This window comes from Mustela nivalis (genome assembly GCF_964662115.1).
Source record: "Mustela nivalis genome assembly, chromosome: 9".
In the NCBI taxonomy this organism is placed as follows: domain Eukaryota; kingdom Metazoa; phylum Chordata; class Mammalia; order Carnivora; family Mustelidae; genus Mustela; species Mustela nivalis.
This window is the reverse complement of record NC_139028.1, coordinates 112767937-112784131: the sequence shown is the minus strand read 5'-3', so window position 1 is coordinate 112784131 and position 16195 is coordinate 112767937. Positions and strand designations below refer to the sequence as shown.

The following is a 16195-nucleotide window of genomic DNA, read 5'->3' as shown; positions in this document are numbered from 1 at the left end:
CTAGGTCAGCGGCCTGCCAGGCTGGCCGAGGGCGGGGCCTCTCCTGGGTGGGGCCCCCCGGGGCCGGGAGCTGGGACTCCGGCAGAGGCCTCCGGGACTACCGAGGATCCACGCTGTCCCGGGCAGGACTTAGGAGGGGGAGGAGCCTGTGGGTGGTTGGCGCCTTTTTGACTCCGCCCTTAGCCCCGCCCCATTGCGGTGTTTAAGGGTCTCTAAGCAGGTAGCTACACTTGGTCTAAGGTCGGGGGAGTTAGGGAGGAGGACACTCACAGACCGTCTAGGCTAGGCCAGTGTTGCGCCCCCCCCCCACACTTTGGAGAAACTGAGGACCGGAAAGGGCCTGTTTCTGGGCCTCGTATTACCAAGATTGAGGTGTGGGGGAGGTACTGCCTCCCTAGCCCTGAGGCAGGAAAGGGCAAGCCTCGAAAGGCAGGTTTGGGGCCCGCGGTTTCGCAGTGAGTGTGTTTGAACCCAAACCGCCGGAAATGGTTACTGGCTCCCCTAGGCTCGGCTTGTGGGGACCCCAACTGCCTGTGGCTGCCCCTCCCAAGTTCCTCTCTGCCGGGGGGAGGGGCGACCCGCACACAGGTCTCCAGTCTCCAAGCTGCGCAGGACCCACCCGTGGCTTGCAGCTGCCCCTTCCCATCTGGCCCCGTGGGGAGCCAGGCTTCCAGGGCCCGTCCCCACTGTGTGAATTGGAACCCCCCGTCCCCATTCCCGAGTCATCGAGGCCACGTTTTCAGGTAGCAGCATTTTCATTCCCCTCCCACAGGCCCCTGTCCCCAAAACGTTCCTGGCCCCTCCTCCAGGCTATCACAAGGACCCGCTCTCCCCACGCCCCCGAACCTCTACCAGGTTTCTGCCCCCCTCTGCCCGCAGGAAGACGCCCAGCCCCGGGTCCGGGTAGCCCCGTGGGAACGGTTTGTCTCGAAAACAGGAACCCGGGCCGGGGGCGGGGCGAGGCGCCCCTTCCCCACCGCAGTCCGCTTCCTGCCCCTCCCGGCTTCCTCTGCCCAACACCAGGCAGGGCGGGGGGCATAGGGGCATCTGGGTGGGGGGAGAGGGCTCTCGGTTTGGCTCCCCCCTCCAGGAACCGCGAGGCCCGCCCTCCGCTCGCCCACCCTTGGCGCGGCGGGTGGCTCAGCCCCAGCCCGCGGCCCTGGCCTTCCGGGCGGCGCGGCAGGGGAGGGGTTAAGCTGCCGCAGGGACCGCCGCGTGCGGGGCGACAGGGAGCCCCCGATGGGGGTGGCGCAGCGGGCTGTGCGGAGCCCCGCGCAGGGGCGGGAGGGGCGAGGAGGGGAGGGGGCGGCCGCGGCGCGGGGGCGGGGCGGCGGGAAGCGGGGCAGCCGCGCGGAGGGCGGGCGGGAGCCGCAGCCGCAGCGAGGCCGGCGGGCGGGAGCGCACGGAGGTGGCGCCGGCCCGGCCGAGAGCGGGCTCCGTGCCGCGGGTCCCAAGAGTGAGTGAGCGAGAGCGGGCGGGGCGCTGGGCAGAAGAGGGCCCGGCCCCTAGGGGTCCCCCCGCGGGCGATACAGGCGGGCTGGGGGCAGCGGGTATGGATTGGTGGGTGCGGAGTCTGTGGCCGGGTCCGGGGTGGGAGGGAGAGAGCTGAAGCGCCCTGGACAACCCGCGAGAGAGGGCGGCATCCGCGGCGCAACCGGCTCTTCCCAGCCACGTCTTAGCTGGCCCTTCTCCCGCGGAACCCCCCATTTGACAGATGAGAAAATTGAGGCTCCGAGAGGCCAAGTGACTCTCAAGGTCACACAGCGAGACAGCGGCAGGGCTAGACGGGGTTGGCAAAGGGTGGCTCCTAGGAAAAGTCCGCCAGAGAACTCGGGAGAGGAGCCCCCCTCCAGCCCAGGGCAGTTTGTGTAGGGGCGGGGTACCTTTTTGTGGGGCCAGGCCCTGCCTGAGCCCGGGGATGAGGGTTGTCAGGGCGTTGTGGCCGCAGAGCTTTTCCTGGACTGCGGATGAAAGGGGGGGCGGCGGCGGAATGGGCGTGTGTGCTCACCCACGGGGGTGTGTGCGTATGTGGGAGTGTGCATGCGTGTAGGTGTCCTGTCTTGTGTGTGTGCACACGTGTGTGATTCCAGCGCCTCTGTGGCCGCGGAACTCCAGGCTGACCTGGCTTTAGTGAGCTGCAAGTCCGGGAACGGGCCCCATCAAAGGGCTGGCCGCATTCTGGGCTGGAAGGCTGGGTGTGCGCGCCGGAGGGTGCCTTCCTGCAGGTGTGTGCTGGCTGTGCGTGCCATTGTGTGTATGAGACAGAGGATGGGAGACCAGTGCCAGAGGCTCGGGTGTGTGTGTGGCGGGGGAGGGGGTCTTACACCCCAATGTGGGCCCCTGGCCTCGGGTATAGAACGAGTGTATGTCCCTGCTTGGGTGCGTCTGACCCTGCTGATGGATACCGCCAGGCATTCTCCACCCCTCACGGCGCTAGCGCCCCCTTCTGGGCACCCTGCTCAGTGTGCTTGAATGTGGTCGGCCTCTGTGTGCGCTCACAGTTGGACTGTGCAGTATGGGGGCCTGGAACTCGGGCTGGGGATGAAGATGGTCTGCTAAAGGGCTGAGCCTGGACCCCTGGGGCCTTCACTGAGGAGGTGGCTTGGGAGCGCGAGGTTCCCAGGCTCAGGCTTCCCGCTGACGCCTCCCGGCCGCAGCGGGCTACCCCCACCCCTACCCCCCACCCCGCCCCAGGAATGTTCTTCTCCACTACAGCACGCCTCCCCAAGGGCAGGCCCCTGGGGGCTGCCACAGCCCCGCCTCCCCTCCCCGGGAGCCCGGGAGGGGGCGATGCGGGCAGGACGCCTGGGTTCCTCCCTCCCTCCCATCCCAGGGAGAAATTCCTCCGAGGTCCCCTCAGGCTCTGGGTTCCCAAAATAACCCTGCGGGGGAAGGGAGGCTGTGGCGGGAGGGAAGCGGGAGGGGCGCGGAGCCGAGCCGCGGGGTGCTGCAGGTGCCTCTGGTGGAGAGGACGCGAGGGGAAGAAGGCCTAGGAGGGGCTGGGGCAGAAACCAGTCCCCGGAGTCCTGTCTCGTCCCCTTTCCCGGGGAGCCCCTTCGGCCTTCCCGTGACTCCGAGGGTGAGCCGGAAGCCTCTCGGCCGCTCGGTTTCCCAACTGGTGGGTTGCACCATCCGGGGCCAGACCGTTTAACCCCGGGAGTGGCCGCAGTGGACTACTCCGCCCCTGCCCAGCAGGGGGCGTGCCCGCCCCGCCCCGCCCCGCCCCTGCCCGCCCCGCGACTCGAACCTCCGCCCCCCCGCCTGCCCCTCCGCAGACTCCCTCACTGCCTCTCCTGGGACAGGGGTCCTGTCCGAGCCCTGTGGGAGGCTCCGGAGTGCAGCTGGGCCCAGCCTACCCGCTCCGGCAGTCATGGCGGGCACCCTAGACCTGGACAAGGGCTGCACAGTGGAGGAGCTGCTCCGCGGCTGCATCGAAGCCTTTGGTGAGTGGCACGCGAGGGCACACCCAGCCCGAGCCCAGCCCCGAGCCTGAAGCGGGGTCCCTGCCTCCCAGGACAGACCGCCAGCCTAGACCCACCCGGTTTCGCAGGCTGCAACCTTTTTAACGAAAGCCTGCTCTCCATCACAGGGTGGAGGGATCCACAGGCTTCAGAAAGGTTGTTCCCCTACCCTAGCACGCCGGCGTTGAAGGGAGTGGGACGGGGTCCCCAGACTCTGGCACATGAGGCGATTATCTGTCTCCCCGGAGATTCCGGAGGAACTCTCTATCTCCGGCCTGGGAGCTGTTTCCGGCTGATGGGGGGCGGCTTATCTGGTGAAGGGGTGCCCCTTCCCCCAAGCACACAGGAAATGACCTCTCGATTCCTGACTCTGGGGAACCCAGGCTTCTTCCGCCCCAGCTGGTTCCCCTCGGGAGGGTGGGCCGGATCGGACAGTCCCCTCTTCCAGGTCTTCGGATCCTGCCTTATCCCTCTCCCACTCTCCCTTCTCTCCCATATCTGCCTACTGGTTTCAGAGTCCCGGGAAAGCAGGTGATGGGCGGGGAGGGGGAGATATCCGGCGGGCGGTGAGGTAGGCTTGAGGGACCACAGCTGCGGGACGAAGGGTCAATCCCTCTCCTCTCTGACCCCTCGGAGTTAGATGACTCCGGGAAGGTGCGGGACCCTCAGCTGGTGCGTATGTTCCTCATGATGCATCCTTGGTACATCCCGTCCTCTCAGCTGGCGGCAAAACTGCTTCACATATATCCTTCGCAGGCCGCGCCATGGGCCCCGCGGTCCGGGTCCATGAGGGAGCCTGGCTGCCCGGCCCAGCCCAGGCCGAGACTGGGCTTTACTCCTACAGCGTGAGCCCCTCCTGTGTCCTAAAATTCAGGCTAGGCCCAGCCTCGCTCCACGGCCTAGGCTCCGCCCCTTTCCTCTTCTAGACTCAGGCCCCGCCCCCTCCCGCCCCCTCCCCAACCTGGGCTTTGCTCTCCTGCTCCCTACAGTCTAAGACCTGTCCCTGCTCCCAGCCCAGGTCCCTCCCCTGGCCTCTCTTCTGGAGCCCAGGCCATGCTGTCAGCCACCCCCAGAACCTAGCCCCCTCCCCATCTGTACACCCACCCAAACCTCACCCCTCACCCCACCCTTCAGCCCCTTTCCGACCGGCCCCGCCCCAGATCCCGCCCCCAGCATTTCTCCTCGGACCAGGCCCGGCCTTCAGCCTCCCTTCTGCAGCCTCCCTTTCTAGAATTCGTCTCCATTCTCGATTTCCTTAACCCCCCTTCACCTACCAGCAGTCCCGGAAGGACAACTCCAATTCGCTGCAGGTGAAAACATGCCACCTGGTCAGGTGAGTCTTCCTTTTGGGGCTCTGTCCCCTCCTTTTGCTCCCTTCTCTCAGGCTTCAGATTGGCCTATTGGAGTGGAAAGGGCCCGTTCTGGAAAGTCAGTCGTGTGGGTTCGAGCTCTGGCTCTGTCCATGGTGGGCTTGCTGCCCCCCGCTCGCCCCTTGCTCGTCTGGGTCCGGTGTTGGGATCTGCCCAGAAGGGATGGGGAAGGAATAAACCCGGAGGTAGGGGGACCACAGTCTTGGGGCTCTTTCCCTCTCTCTGGGGAGTTCCAGTCTCTGGGGACGGAGGGGGAGGCCTGCTTTGGGTGACTCGAAGCTTCTAGCAGGTACTGGATCTCAGCATTCCCAGCAGAGTTTGATTTGAACCCTGAGCTCGCTGAGCAGATCAAGGAGCTGAAGGCTCTGCTTGACCAAGAAGGGAACCGGCGGCACAGCAGCCTCATTGACATCGAGAGCGTGTGCGTGGGGCGAGCTAGAGGGCTGGGGAGGGCGCTCAGCGAACCACACCATCTGTCCTTAATAAATGTTTGTTGAATTGAATGAGTGAGGGTCATGTCACTCTCTTGCTTGAAAACCTGTGGCTCCCTGTCACCTTCACAATGTCTCGGCCGGGGATTAAGGCCTTTGGTAGTCTCCGGCCAGCTTGGCGTTCCTGCATCATCTTCCACAGCCCGCTCTCATCCCATGCCCTTCATACCGCAGCTGCACGCCGTTCCCCAGCCTTCCCTCCCTTCCCACCATGGCGCTCTGCTCATCTGGGTCCCCTTGCCTGCCTCTCTGGGTTGTGGAGACTCCACTCAGGCATGGAGCGTCCGTGGGCTCGGAGGGCTCAGAAGGCTTCCGGGGAAGAATCTGTCATTCCCTCCTGTGTCCCCTGCCACCAGGCGCTGTGCGGAGACCCCCCCCTCCCCCCCCCCCCCCCCCCCCACTGCTCCATGCAAAGACTTGCATACGTGCTACTCTGTTCTGTGGTTGTTTCTGTGTCTGTCTCCCGCAGTAGACTGTGAGCTCCTCAAGGGCAGGAACTGTGTGTTGCTCCTCTCTGTACTCCCCCAGTGCCTAGTACAGTGCCTGAGTGCATGACGAGGGGGGAGACTGTAGGAGTTGTGGGGACGGGGAACTCGGGTGTCCATCTGGCATAGTGCTTCAGATGGGGTAGGTCCCCCGGTGAGCCTGAGTGGTGCGTCTGCATGAGTGCGGGGGCCGCAGCGGATAGGGCGTCTCCAGCAAAGGACTCACGGCTCCTACTCCACCTCCCAGCCCCACCTACAAGTGGAAGAGGCAGGTGACCCAGCGGAACCCTGTAGGACAGAAAAAGCGAAAGATGTCCCTATTGTTCGACCACCTGGAGCCTATGGAGCTGGCCGAGCATCTCACCTACTTGGAGTATCGCTCCTTCTGCAAGATCCTGGTGCGGCCCGCGGGCCTTGGGGTAGGGTGGGCTGGGAAGAGTGTCCCAGGAGGGACAGGGTCCCTGGGATTAGGCAGGGTCACAGGGCCGGATGGGGGTTTCAGGGTCACCAACCAAGGGCAGCCAAAGGGTGAGGAGGGGCCATCTGTGAGGGGAGAGGCCTGAAGGGGCTGAGGCCACTCCTACCCCCAGTTCCAGGACTATCACAGTTTTGTGACTCATGGCTGCACGGTGGACAACCCGGTCCTGGAGCGGTTCATCTCCCTTTTCAACAGTGTCTCCCAGTGGGTGCAGCTCATGATCCTCAGCAAGCCCACGGCCCCTCAGCGTGCCCTGGTCATCACGCACTTTGTCCACGTGGCAGAGGTGCCTGCCCCGCCCCTCTCCCAAGCCCCGCCCCCTCCCAAGCCCCGCCCCTCTCCCAAGCCCCGCCCTCCCAAGGAGGGTGACTCCCTCCTTTCTGCTCACTCACTGCCTCCTCTCCAGAGAAGCCTGGCCAAATCTAGGGCCTTGTCCAGTGACTCACTGCCTCGCTCCTCCTCGTTTGCCCCCCCCCCCCAGAAGCTGCTGCAGTTGCAGAATTTCAACACGCTGATGGCGGTGGTCGGAGGCCTGAGTCACAGCTCCATCTCCCGCCTCAAGGAGACCCACAGTCATGTTAGCCCTGAGACCATCAAGGTGCCTGGGACCCCGGGGTTGAGGGGTGGTGTCAGGGGAAGAGCCTCGTCAAGCCTGGGGTCAGCCTTCCCATGTCTGGCCTTCCTGAGTAGTGCTGGGAGCTGGGCACTCCTGTCCCCATTTGACAGATACAGAAACTGAGGCTCGGAGGGGTTCAGTGCGCTTCCTAGGTTACACAGTGAGAGTGGCAGGGGGGCTCACAAGGTCTGCCTGACCCCAGAGTTGGCACATTTCTCCTCTCCTTATATTTATCTTCTCACATATCGGGTGATGTACATATAGAGACATATAGAAAGCAAATGTAGAGATTAAGGAAAAATTATAAAGAAAATGCCTGTGTAACTACCACACAGGTCAAGAAATAGAACATTGCCAGCCCCCGAAGCTCCCAGCACCCTAGAGCATAACTCCCTCCCCATCAGAGGTAACCCATGTCATGACTTTCGTAATGATGATGGCCTTGGTTTTCTTTATAGCTCTACCACTTACGTATGAATCTCCAAACAATGTGGGTTTTTTGTCGCCCGTTTTTGGATTTTCTATGAATGGAATCCTGTTGTATGTTATTTTATGTCTTGCTTCTTTCATCCTCACATTCTGTTACTTGGAGCTGTTGTTCATGCGGTTCTGTTGCCGTATGATATTTTATTGTAAGTCCTAACCACGGTGTGTGGATCTGTTCTCCTGCTGAACATCTGGGGGTCTTTCCAGTGTGGGCTGTCACAAACGGCGCAGCCAGAAACATTCTTCTGGATCTTTCTCCTGTGCTCTTTGCCTCCCTGAGCCTCGTTTTTTTCTCTTATGAAGTGTTGGTGGTAGTCCATGCTCTGCTGGTGCAGAGGTGTGGTGTTTGCCTGTGGGTGTTCCCTTGAGCTCATGACCTACGAACTCTGACCCCCTCCTGGGGCTAAGGGAGACAGTTCTGGGGGACAGTGAGGGAGGATTTTTAATCTTTTGCCCATTCCTGACTCTGACTCCTCATCCTCTCCCACATTTCCTGGGTGGGTGGGAGGGTAGTTGAGCCAGTGACGTGTGTGTGTGTGTGTGTGTGTGTGTATGTGTGTGTGTGACCATGAACCTCTGCCTTCTGCCCCCCCCCCCCCCAACCTCTCAGCTCTGGGAAGGTCTGACAGAACTAGTGACAGCCACCGGCAACTATGGCAACTATCGGCGCCGGCTGGCCGCCTGTGTGGGCTTCCGCTTTCCCATCCTGGGCGTACACCTCAAGGACTTGGTGGCCCTCCAGCTGGCACTGCCTGACTGGTTGGACCCTGCCCGGACCCGACTTAATGGGGCCAAGATGAAACAGCTCTTCAGCATCCTGGAGGAGCTGGCCATGGTGACCAGCCTTCGGCCACCAGTGCAGGCCAACCCCGATCTGCTGAGCCTACTCACGGTGAGCGGTGGGGAGCAGGGATGCTGGGTGGCTGGGCACCAGGGGTGACAACCATACCTGGTCTTGGGTTTGTGCAAGGCTGCAAATGTGGCCTTGAGTTTGAGGTCCTGATCGAGGGATGGAGGTCCAGCTTGGGCTGCAGGGTCTGGAGTGGACTCTGAGATGAGTTCCGGGCTCTGAATGGGGCTAGGGATGGAGGTCTGTCTCAAGGCTGCCATGTGGGCTTGTTTGTGTTGGGCCTTGCAGCTGGGCCTGGGTCCTGGGTTGAGTTCCTGGGACTGGGTTGTATTCAAGGCGTGGGGCCCAGCGCTGGGTTCTGGGTGTGGGAGTGGTTTCTAAACATAGCCTTGAGCTCAAGTCCAGACTTGGACTTAGTTTTGGGGTCTAGGATAAGAGTGAAGTTCTAGTCCAGATCTGGATTAGATTCTAGACACAGAGCTTGGGCTTGGGTTTTGGGTTTAGAGTGAATTCTTAGCTGTTTCTAGGCTCTGGACTGGGATCAGGATTGATATCTGAGCTGGACTGTGGACGCTGGGTTCTAGGTTGGGACTTAATCTCAGAGCTCTTGGCTGTGTTCTGACCTAGATTCTTGGCCAGATTCTTGGCAGTGCCTTCTGCTCCAGGATTGGGCCAAGATGTGGTCCATGTGCGGGGCTGGTGTGTGGTTGCTGGCTCGATCTCATGACAGCGAATCATGACCAGAGGCAAAATCAAGCCTCAGCCACCCAGGCGCCCTGCTGGGGTGTATTCTAAGCTGAACTTTGTCCTGAGTCTAGCTTCTAGACGGGGTTCCAGGCTGAGCTGTGGCCTCTAGGTGGACCTATGACCCTGGGCTTTGGACAGTGGACTCCTTAGGGCATCAGGGGGCAATGGGTATGATGAGACCTGTGTGTGTCCCAGGTATCTTTGGATCAGTATCAGACAGAGGACGAACTCTATCAGCTGTCCCTCCAGCGGGAGCCGCGCTCCAAGTCCTCGGTGAGATGCGGAATGACTGCTTCCCTACTCTGCCCAACCTCTTCCTCCCCTACCTCTGCCCTTCCTGAGAATCCCAGGATGTGAGGGCAAGCAGAGCTCTTAGAAACAACTTCACTTCTTCAGCTTGCTGGGCGGGCTCCCTTCTCCCCGGGGCTCCCCCCTCCTCTGCTCCCCTGGGCCCGGGGCTCCTTCCCTATGGCCCTCACTCAGTCCTGACCATTCCCATAGCCAACCAGCCCCACAAGCTGCACCCCACCTCCCCGGCCCCCAGTGCTGGATGAGTGGACCTCAGCTGCCAAGCCCAAGTTGGATCAGGCTCTTATGGTGGAACACATCGAGAAGATGGTAGAGGTGAGACTCTGTGGCAGCCCGCCCTGGCTCCTGAGGGGCTGGGGGGCAGGTCTGTAGTGGTCAATCAAGAGTGATTTTGCCAGGCCACTACCCTTGGAGCCATACCAGTGCCGTGTTCACGGGCCAGCGCTCTGTCTCCAGAAGGCAAGGGGCATAGCCAGTGGGTAGAGTTGGAGTGGGGGTCTGGAAGAGGGAGACAAAGGAGAGATGGGGAGGCCGCCGCAGCCGAGCCACCCTTCGTAACACGGGCTGGGAGATGGGCGTTTTGTTTTATGCTCTTGCCCCTGTATGTCCTTCTATGTGTTCCAGTCTGTGTTCCGGAACTTTGACGTCGATGGGGATGGCCACATCTCACAGGAAGAGTTCCAGATCATCCGTGGGAACTTCCCTTACCTCAGCGCCTTTGGGGACCTCGACCAGAACCAGTGAGGAGGGCTGGGGGCTCTGGGAGAGGGAAGGCAGGCTCACTTCCCCTCCTGTTTCAGCTTCCGGCTGTGCAAGAGAAGGCCATTGAACCAGATGATCTCTGCAGAGGAAGCTACCAGTGTGGGGAGGGCTCTTATTTGGGTGGGGGAGGCTGTCAGCTGTGGCAGCGCAGCGTCACCTCACTTCTTCAGGCAGATGGGGGGGGCTCCACCTGACTCTTACAAAGAGGGGGGCCTGGGGACAGTGGAGCTCGCAGCTGGCAAAAAGTGTGGGCAAGTTCAAGTCCTGGGTAGCCTGTTTTAATGAATAGAAAAGAAAGGCCTGTAATTAGCAGCACCCACTTGCTTATCAACAGTTCACATCCTGACAATTTGGACAAACAGCTGGTTTTGTGAAGTAGGTTAAACATGCCCCCCGCAACCACGTTCAGATCCCCATTTTGCTGAGCAGAGACAAAACGCTTTACAGTCCAGCTTGGGTTGAGTTATATTTTAATGTTATTCATGTTTCAAAACTCTGTTTTTTTTTTTTTTTAATTTTCCATACTGTAAAACTCAATGGTAAAAAAGAAATCCAGGTAGTGAAATAGATTTATTGTGAACAAAGCCTATGAATTAAGAAGCAGAAGTTCCCTTCTCTTCCCCATCTTTCCCATCAGAAGAGGTGCTATTATCCTTAGCAACACATTAGCAATGTTCCTGGTTTGACTACAGTGTATCCTTCCAGTCTTTTTTTTCCCATGTCCTGTATGAGTTGATCCAGATTTTGTCTGTCTGGGTCTGTTCCTTAGACAAACAGGATTACTGTATAAATCTGCCTCTGCCCATGGCGCTGGTTGTCATTGCCTTGTTTCTGCTCCCAGAACTGAGACCAAGTTCTAGGTTAGGTCTCTGGGTGGATGGGTGGATTTTTTTTTTTTTTTTTTCCAGGTCACACGTTCAGTGAGGGTGCAGCCCTTGGAGACCTTGGAAATAGCTTCACACAGGGGTCTCAAGCCTTAACCCCCCACCTTCTCCACACACCAAGCCTTGTGCCCAGCCTGTCTGGGTATCAAAACCAGCACCCAGCTCACTGGGGAGACCAGCAAGCCCCTCCTGGGGCAGCCTCAGCATCTGGTCCCCCCCCACTCCCTGCGTTAGCTTGAAGTTCACCCTTTGTTTCTGCGCCTTGGGGGGCATCCATTTGTTTCTGGCAAATTCACCTTTGCCCTTGAAGCAAGTGGATGTATTTTAATGCCAGAATCTATGTATTCATAGCAGTAGGATTGTCAGGTTTTTGTGTTGTTGTTCTTGTTGGTTTCTTTTTTTTTTTCTTTTCTTTTTAATCCCTGTCTCGATGGAATTGCACATCTTGGCTTTTTGCTTTTGTTTTTGTTTTCCACTTAACCCTTTATCATGGACAGCTTCCCATGCTGCTTCATGCAGAACCCGACCTCGTTGTTTAGAAAAGCTGCAGCAGAGCTCCACAGTGTAGCCGGGCTGTCACTGGCCTCCCTCTTCTCCTGCCGACAGACATGGAGACTGTTCCCAGTGTTTCGCTATTAATATACGCCGCGCTGCTGTGAGCATCTTTGTACCCATGCACTCAGGCCACTATTTCAGTAGGAGAAATTCCTAGAAGTGGGATAATTGGATCAAAAGATATGCACATTCTAAATTAGGAGAGAGACTGCCAGAGTGACCTCAGGCAAGGTTGTGCCAGCTTGCACCCCGATCAGCAGTGAGCAAGTGCCCATTTCCCAACTTCCTTGCCAACAGTGGACGCTATAATAAGCTTTACAATTTTGTCAGTCTAATTGGCAAATGGTGTCTTGGTTAAATCTGGATCTCTTCAATACTAGTGGGGGTAGGATATCTTTTCATATGTTTATTGGCCTCTTGTATTTCTTCTGTGGATTGCCTGTTCATAGTCTTTCTCCATTATTCCACTGGATTCATTGGTCTTTTTCTCATCAATTTTCAGAATCTCTGTTAATGGATATTAACCCTTTGCTGTTGAATGTGTTCGCAAATATTTCTCCCAGTCTGTCATTTATGTTGTCTTTTGCCATATAAAGTTTTTTAAAAATGTCGTGTGCTCAATATGTCAGTCTTTTCCTTTATGGCTTCTCGGATTTGTGTTATGTGTAGAAGGGCCCTACTCTCCTGGAAATTACAAAGTAATTCTCTTACACCTTTTCCGAGACTTTGATAATATTTTTTTTTTTTTTACATTAGTGTTCTCAGTTCAGTGAGGATTTTAGTGTTCATGCACGGTGTGAGATAGGGATCTAGGATGATATTCTTTTCTAGATGGACAGTGGACCCCATGCCCCATTGAACGGAAGGGTTGGTCACCGGATCATGTCACAGAACCCGAGATATAATGGACAGGAGTTTCCAACAAGGACCAACCCTGCTGGGAGTAGCTCCTGGTGGCCCAGGACCCACTAACTACAAAGACACAGTTGTAAATGCTTACTGTGTACCTGACTCACCAAATCCTCACCAAAACCCTCTGAGGGGCAGGGATGATCACAGTCCCCATTTGCAGAAGCAGAAACTGAGGCACAGGGAGATTAACTAGCCCAAAGGTCACACAGCCAGGAGTAGCAGACCAGAATTTGAATTGAGGTCTGTCTCCAGATCACATGCTCACTCTTGCCCTACAATACACTGATGGGTAAGAAAAGTGTTCTGTGGGCAGCCCTGGATTATGTGGGCTTCTCCTTCTCGCAGTCAGTCACATGAGAGTGAGATGCAAGTGGCTTTTCCCCATCTTTGCCAGTCTCGGAGCTCCTCAGAAATCTAATTCTCAGGGCTCCCCACTGGTGTTCCAAGGCTAATGATCTTGTAAGCAGGTGTACAGCCCTTTCAGTTAGTGTCCACCCCTTCTATGTGAAGTGCCCGGGGCAGAAATTCGATCCCCATTTTTCTGGGAAGGCGGCTTGGGGGTAGTGATTTGCCCAAGACCACACAAGTAGTTGGTAGTGGCCTGCGCGCCTGCCTCGCTCCAAGGCTAGCGTCTCCCTGCTGCACCAGGAGTCCCAAATCAGGAGTTGGGTGAGGAACTTTTTCCTGGTAGGCTGCTTGGTGGGTCGTCCCGGGGAGGGCCCAACCTGAGGCGCTCCCCCTCCCCCGACAGGGATGGCTGCATCAGCAGGGAGGAGATGATCTCCTACTTCCTGCGCTCCAGCTCCGTGCTGGGCGGCCGCATGGGCTTCGTGCACAACTTCCAAGAGAGCAACTCCTTGCGCCCGGTTGCCTGCCGCCACTGCAAGGCCCTGGTGAGCCCCCGCCCAAGCCACGCCCCCAGTCCCGACCCCTCCCCCCACTGGCCCCGCCCCTGCTGGAGCCTTCTCTACCATATTAATCCCGCCTGCTTCTCCTCCTGCTGTTCTGCGCCTACCCAGCCCTGAGGGGGCCCCAGAGAGGGCCAGCCTCAGACCCTGCCCTTGAGAAGGAAGATGGAGAGCCTTTAGCTCTAAAGACCTCTTCGCCAGCACGGCCCCCTTCTCTATTTCAGATCCTGGGCATCTACAAACAGGGCCTCAAATGCCGAGGTGAGCGGGGCAGGTGGGCTAAATTTGGGGGGAAGAGTTACTCCCTGGGTGGTGATTCTTACTTAGGTGGGGCATTTGAGGAGCAGTGAAGAACTTCGCAGCTCCAGAGGCACAGTGATTATATTGAAAGAGGGGGTACCCATCCAGTGGGCTTTTATTTTGGTGAGACAGCTGCCCAGGGAACCCAGCACTTTGGAGAGGGCAGGGACTGGCAAGTAGGATGAAGAGAACACTTTGGAAGGGGGTTCTTATTTTGGTGGGGCAGCTGCTCGGGAGCAAAAGAAACTGGGGAGAAGTACAGGCCTGGAGATGGGGATGAGGGTGTTCCGACCCATGGCCCTGGTCAGGGGGACCCCGCCAACTGCCTATCCCCTCACCCCGCCATCTGCCTCCCCCAGCCTGTGGTGTGAACTGCCACAAACAGTGTAAAGACCGTCTGTCAGTTGAATGCCGACGCCGGGCCCAGAGTGTGAGTTTGGAGGGGTCTGCGCCCTCTCCCTCCCCCACCCACACCCACCATCGGGCCTTCAGCTTCTCCCTGCCCCGCCCTGGGCGCCGAGGCTCCAGGCCTCCAGGTAAGAGGGGATCTCATTCTGTGCTGGTCTCTGAAGGGAGGGAGGCAGCGCCATGCTGGCAAAGTGCTCACTTACCCAGGATCAAACCATAATGAAGCTGTAGTTCTCTTATTTTGGTGGGGCGATCTGGCAGGGTTGGACAGGTAAGGGGGCCAGAAGGTGGCTCAGGAATCCTTGATCTTGGGAAGCTCAGAGAGGCTAATACATAAAGAAGAGTAAAAGGGATAGAGGTTTCAAGATTCCAGTTGCGGGGGCACCTGACTGGCTCAGCCAGTAGAGTATGTGACTCTTGATTTCAGGGTAGTGAGTTCAAACCCCATGCTGGGTATGAAGCTTACCTAAAAAAAAAAAAAAAAAAAAAAAAAAAAAAATCCAGTCACACTCTAATTTTGTTAGGGGGATTGACAATGGATCGGAGAGGGAATTGTGTGAGCCATTTGACTGTATTTTCCCTTTTTGGCTGCTCCGGAGGCCATTCTGAGACAAGTCCCTTGCCCTGAACATCTCCAGCGGCTCTCTTGGGGTCTCTGGTGGCTTTAGGCCAGTTTGCTGAATGACAATTCCCCCAAATGATTATTTTGCTGAGAACAGTCTGAACAGCCACGCTAAACGGGGGCCTAAGGCAGTGACCACAACCGTTTGGATTGGCATAAGTCCTGAAAAAATAGAGGCGGGCACCAGGCATGAGTCCTCAAAAATTGAAAAGATGAAACCATTTGCATTGAGCCTTCCAGAAGTGCTGGGGTCTAAAATGTGAAACACACACAAAATTGACATTTTAAGCAAACTGCACTGACAAATCTGCGGCTGTGGAAAAGCTGCGGCAGAATGAAAACTTAGAGAAAGAGCCTCAAAAATGGGGCCGATTGGTCATTCAGTGAATTGATTTTTGGTGGATGGGTCTGCTTCCAGGATGGGGTAGGCTGTCTCCTGTGAGTGGGGGAAGGGCTGCCCAAGGCACTGGGGACCCAGGAATTGTTCCTTGCCCCCCCCCCCAACTTCCCTGCAGAGATCCGAGAAGAGGATGTGCAGACAGTAGAGGATGGCGTATTTGATATCCACTTGTAATGGATGGTGAGTGCCATTGAGGGCTGGGGCATGGAGGGAATGGCAGGAGGGATCAGGGAAACAGGTGCTCTGTGCAAATGGCCCAGTTCAGGTGGACTCCTACTTTGGGGGGGGAAGGTCTTCCTTACAACCTTTGCATTTTTGCTTTTTTTTTTTTTTTCTTTCCCAGCTGTGACTGGATCAAACACTCATATCTGCCTTGGAGAAAAGACTTGGACCAGAGCAGAAAGCCTGGGGTGCTGGGGCAGCAGGCTGGGGCTGGGTGGGCGGGGTGTGAGGGTGGCATGCAACGGAGGGTTGGGCCAGGGCTGGCGTCCCTAAGGTTGTACAGACTCTTGTGAATATTTGTACTTTCCAGATGGAATAAAAAAGGCCCATGTAATTAACCTAGACCATCAGAGCCTAGAATCTTCACATGGCTGGGGGGTGCAGTGCGGGGTGGGTGGGAACTGTAATCATAGGGACTAGAGTCTTGGAGTCTAGAACTTTGTAGTCAGAGACTCTTGGGAATCTCATGTGCTGGGAATCGGAGGGGGACTAGAATTGGGGGCTGGAACTGTAGCGCCAAAAAACCTTGGAACATAGCAATTTGGGGGAGGGTCTAGAACCCCCAGGAATCCAGAAACTTGGGCATCTGAAACTTGAAGCTTATGCTTCCTTGCTCCAGAATTACTGGGTCCAGTGGTCATGGATAACCATAGCCTTCAGCCCATAGCCAAAATTCTCTTGCTTGACAGGTGACCTCTTAGCTCTAGCTTGAATCCTTCCAGTGATGGGGACCTCACTGCAGAGAATCATGGAGGAGAGAGGGTGGGACCCTGGGCAGCTCAGGCCCCATTAGCTCTCACTGGGCTTGCATGCCTCAGGGTGGGTGTGCACTCTGAGCTTGTAGCCTCCTGGCCTTGTGCTGCTGCCAGCCGGAAGGACAGTTACTTCCAGAGGAAATGCATATTGATCCTGCTGTCAGCCTCCTGTGG

General features: G+C 57.6%; 1 protein-coding gene across 21 annotated transcripts; it reads left to right on the top strand.

Annotated features, from left to right (window-relative positions):
- Positions 1–846: 846 nt before the first annotated feature.
- RASGRP2 (RAS guanyl releasing protein 2) lies at positions 847–15610 on the top strand. 21 transcript variants are annotated; one of them, XM_082748332.1, is made up of 17 exons: positions 847–920; positions 3303–3443; positions 4102–4204; positions 4732–4794; positions 5121–5252; positions 6055–6205; positions 6398–6571; positions 6767–6883; positions 7998–8279; positions 9180–9257; positions 9486–9608; positions 9918–10033; positions 13158–13299; positions 13539–13575; positions 13974–14150; positions 15160–15224; positions 15388–15610. In XM_082748332.1, exons 2-16 carry the CDS (start codon positions 3371–3373, stop codon positions 15216–15218), a joined length of 1827 nt encoding a protein of 608 aa, XP_082604458.1. In that variant the 5' UTR covers positions 847–920; positions 3303–3370; the 3' UTR covers positions 15219–15224; positions 15388–15610. The 21 variants fall into 21 exon arrangements, 20 of the variants coding, with proteins under 20 accessions (XP_082604458.1, XP_082604474.1, XP_082604460.1 ...); XM_082748348.1 differs by having other exon boundaries at positions 5118–5252; XM_082748334.1 differs by having other exon boundaries at positions 3276–3443.
- The last annotated feature ends 585 nt before the right edge of the window (positions 15611–16195 follow it).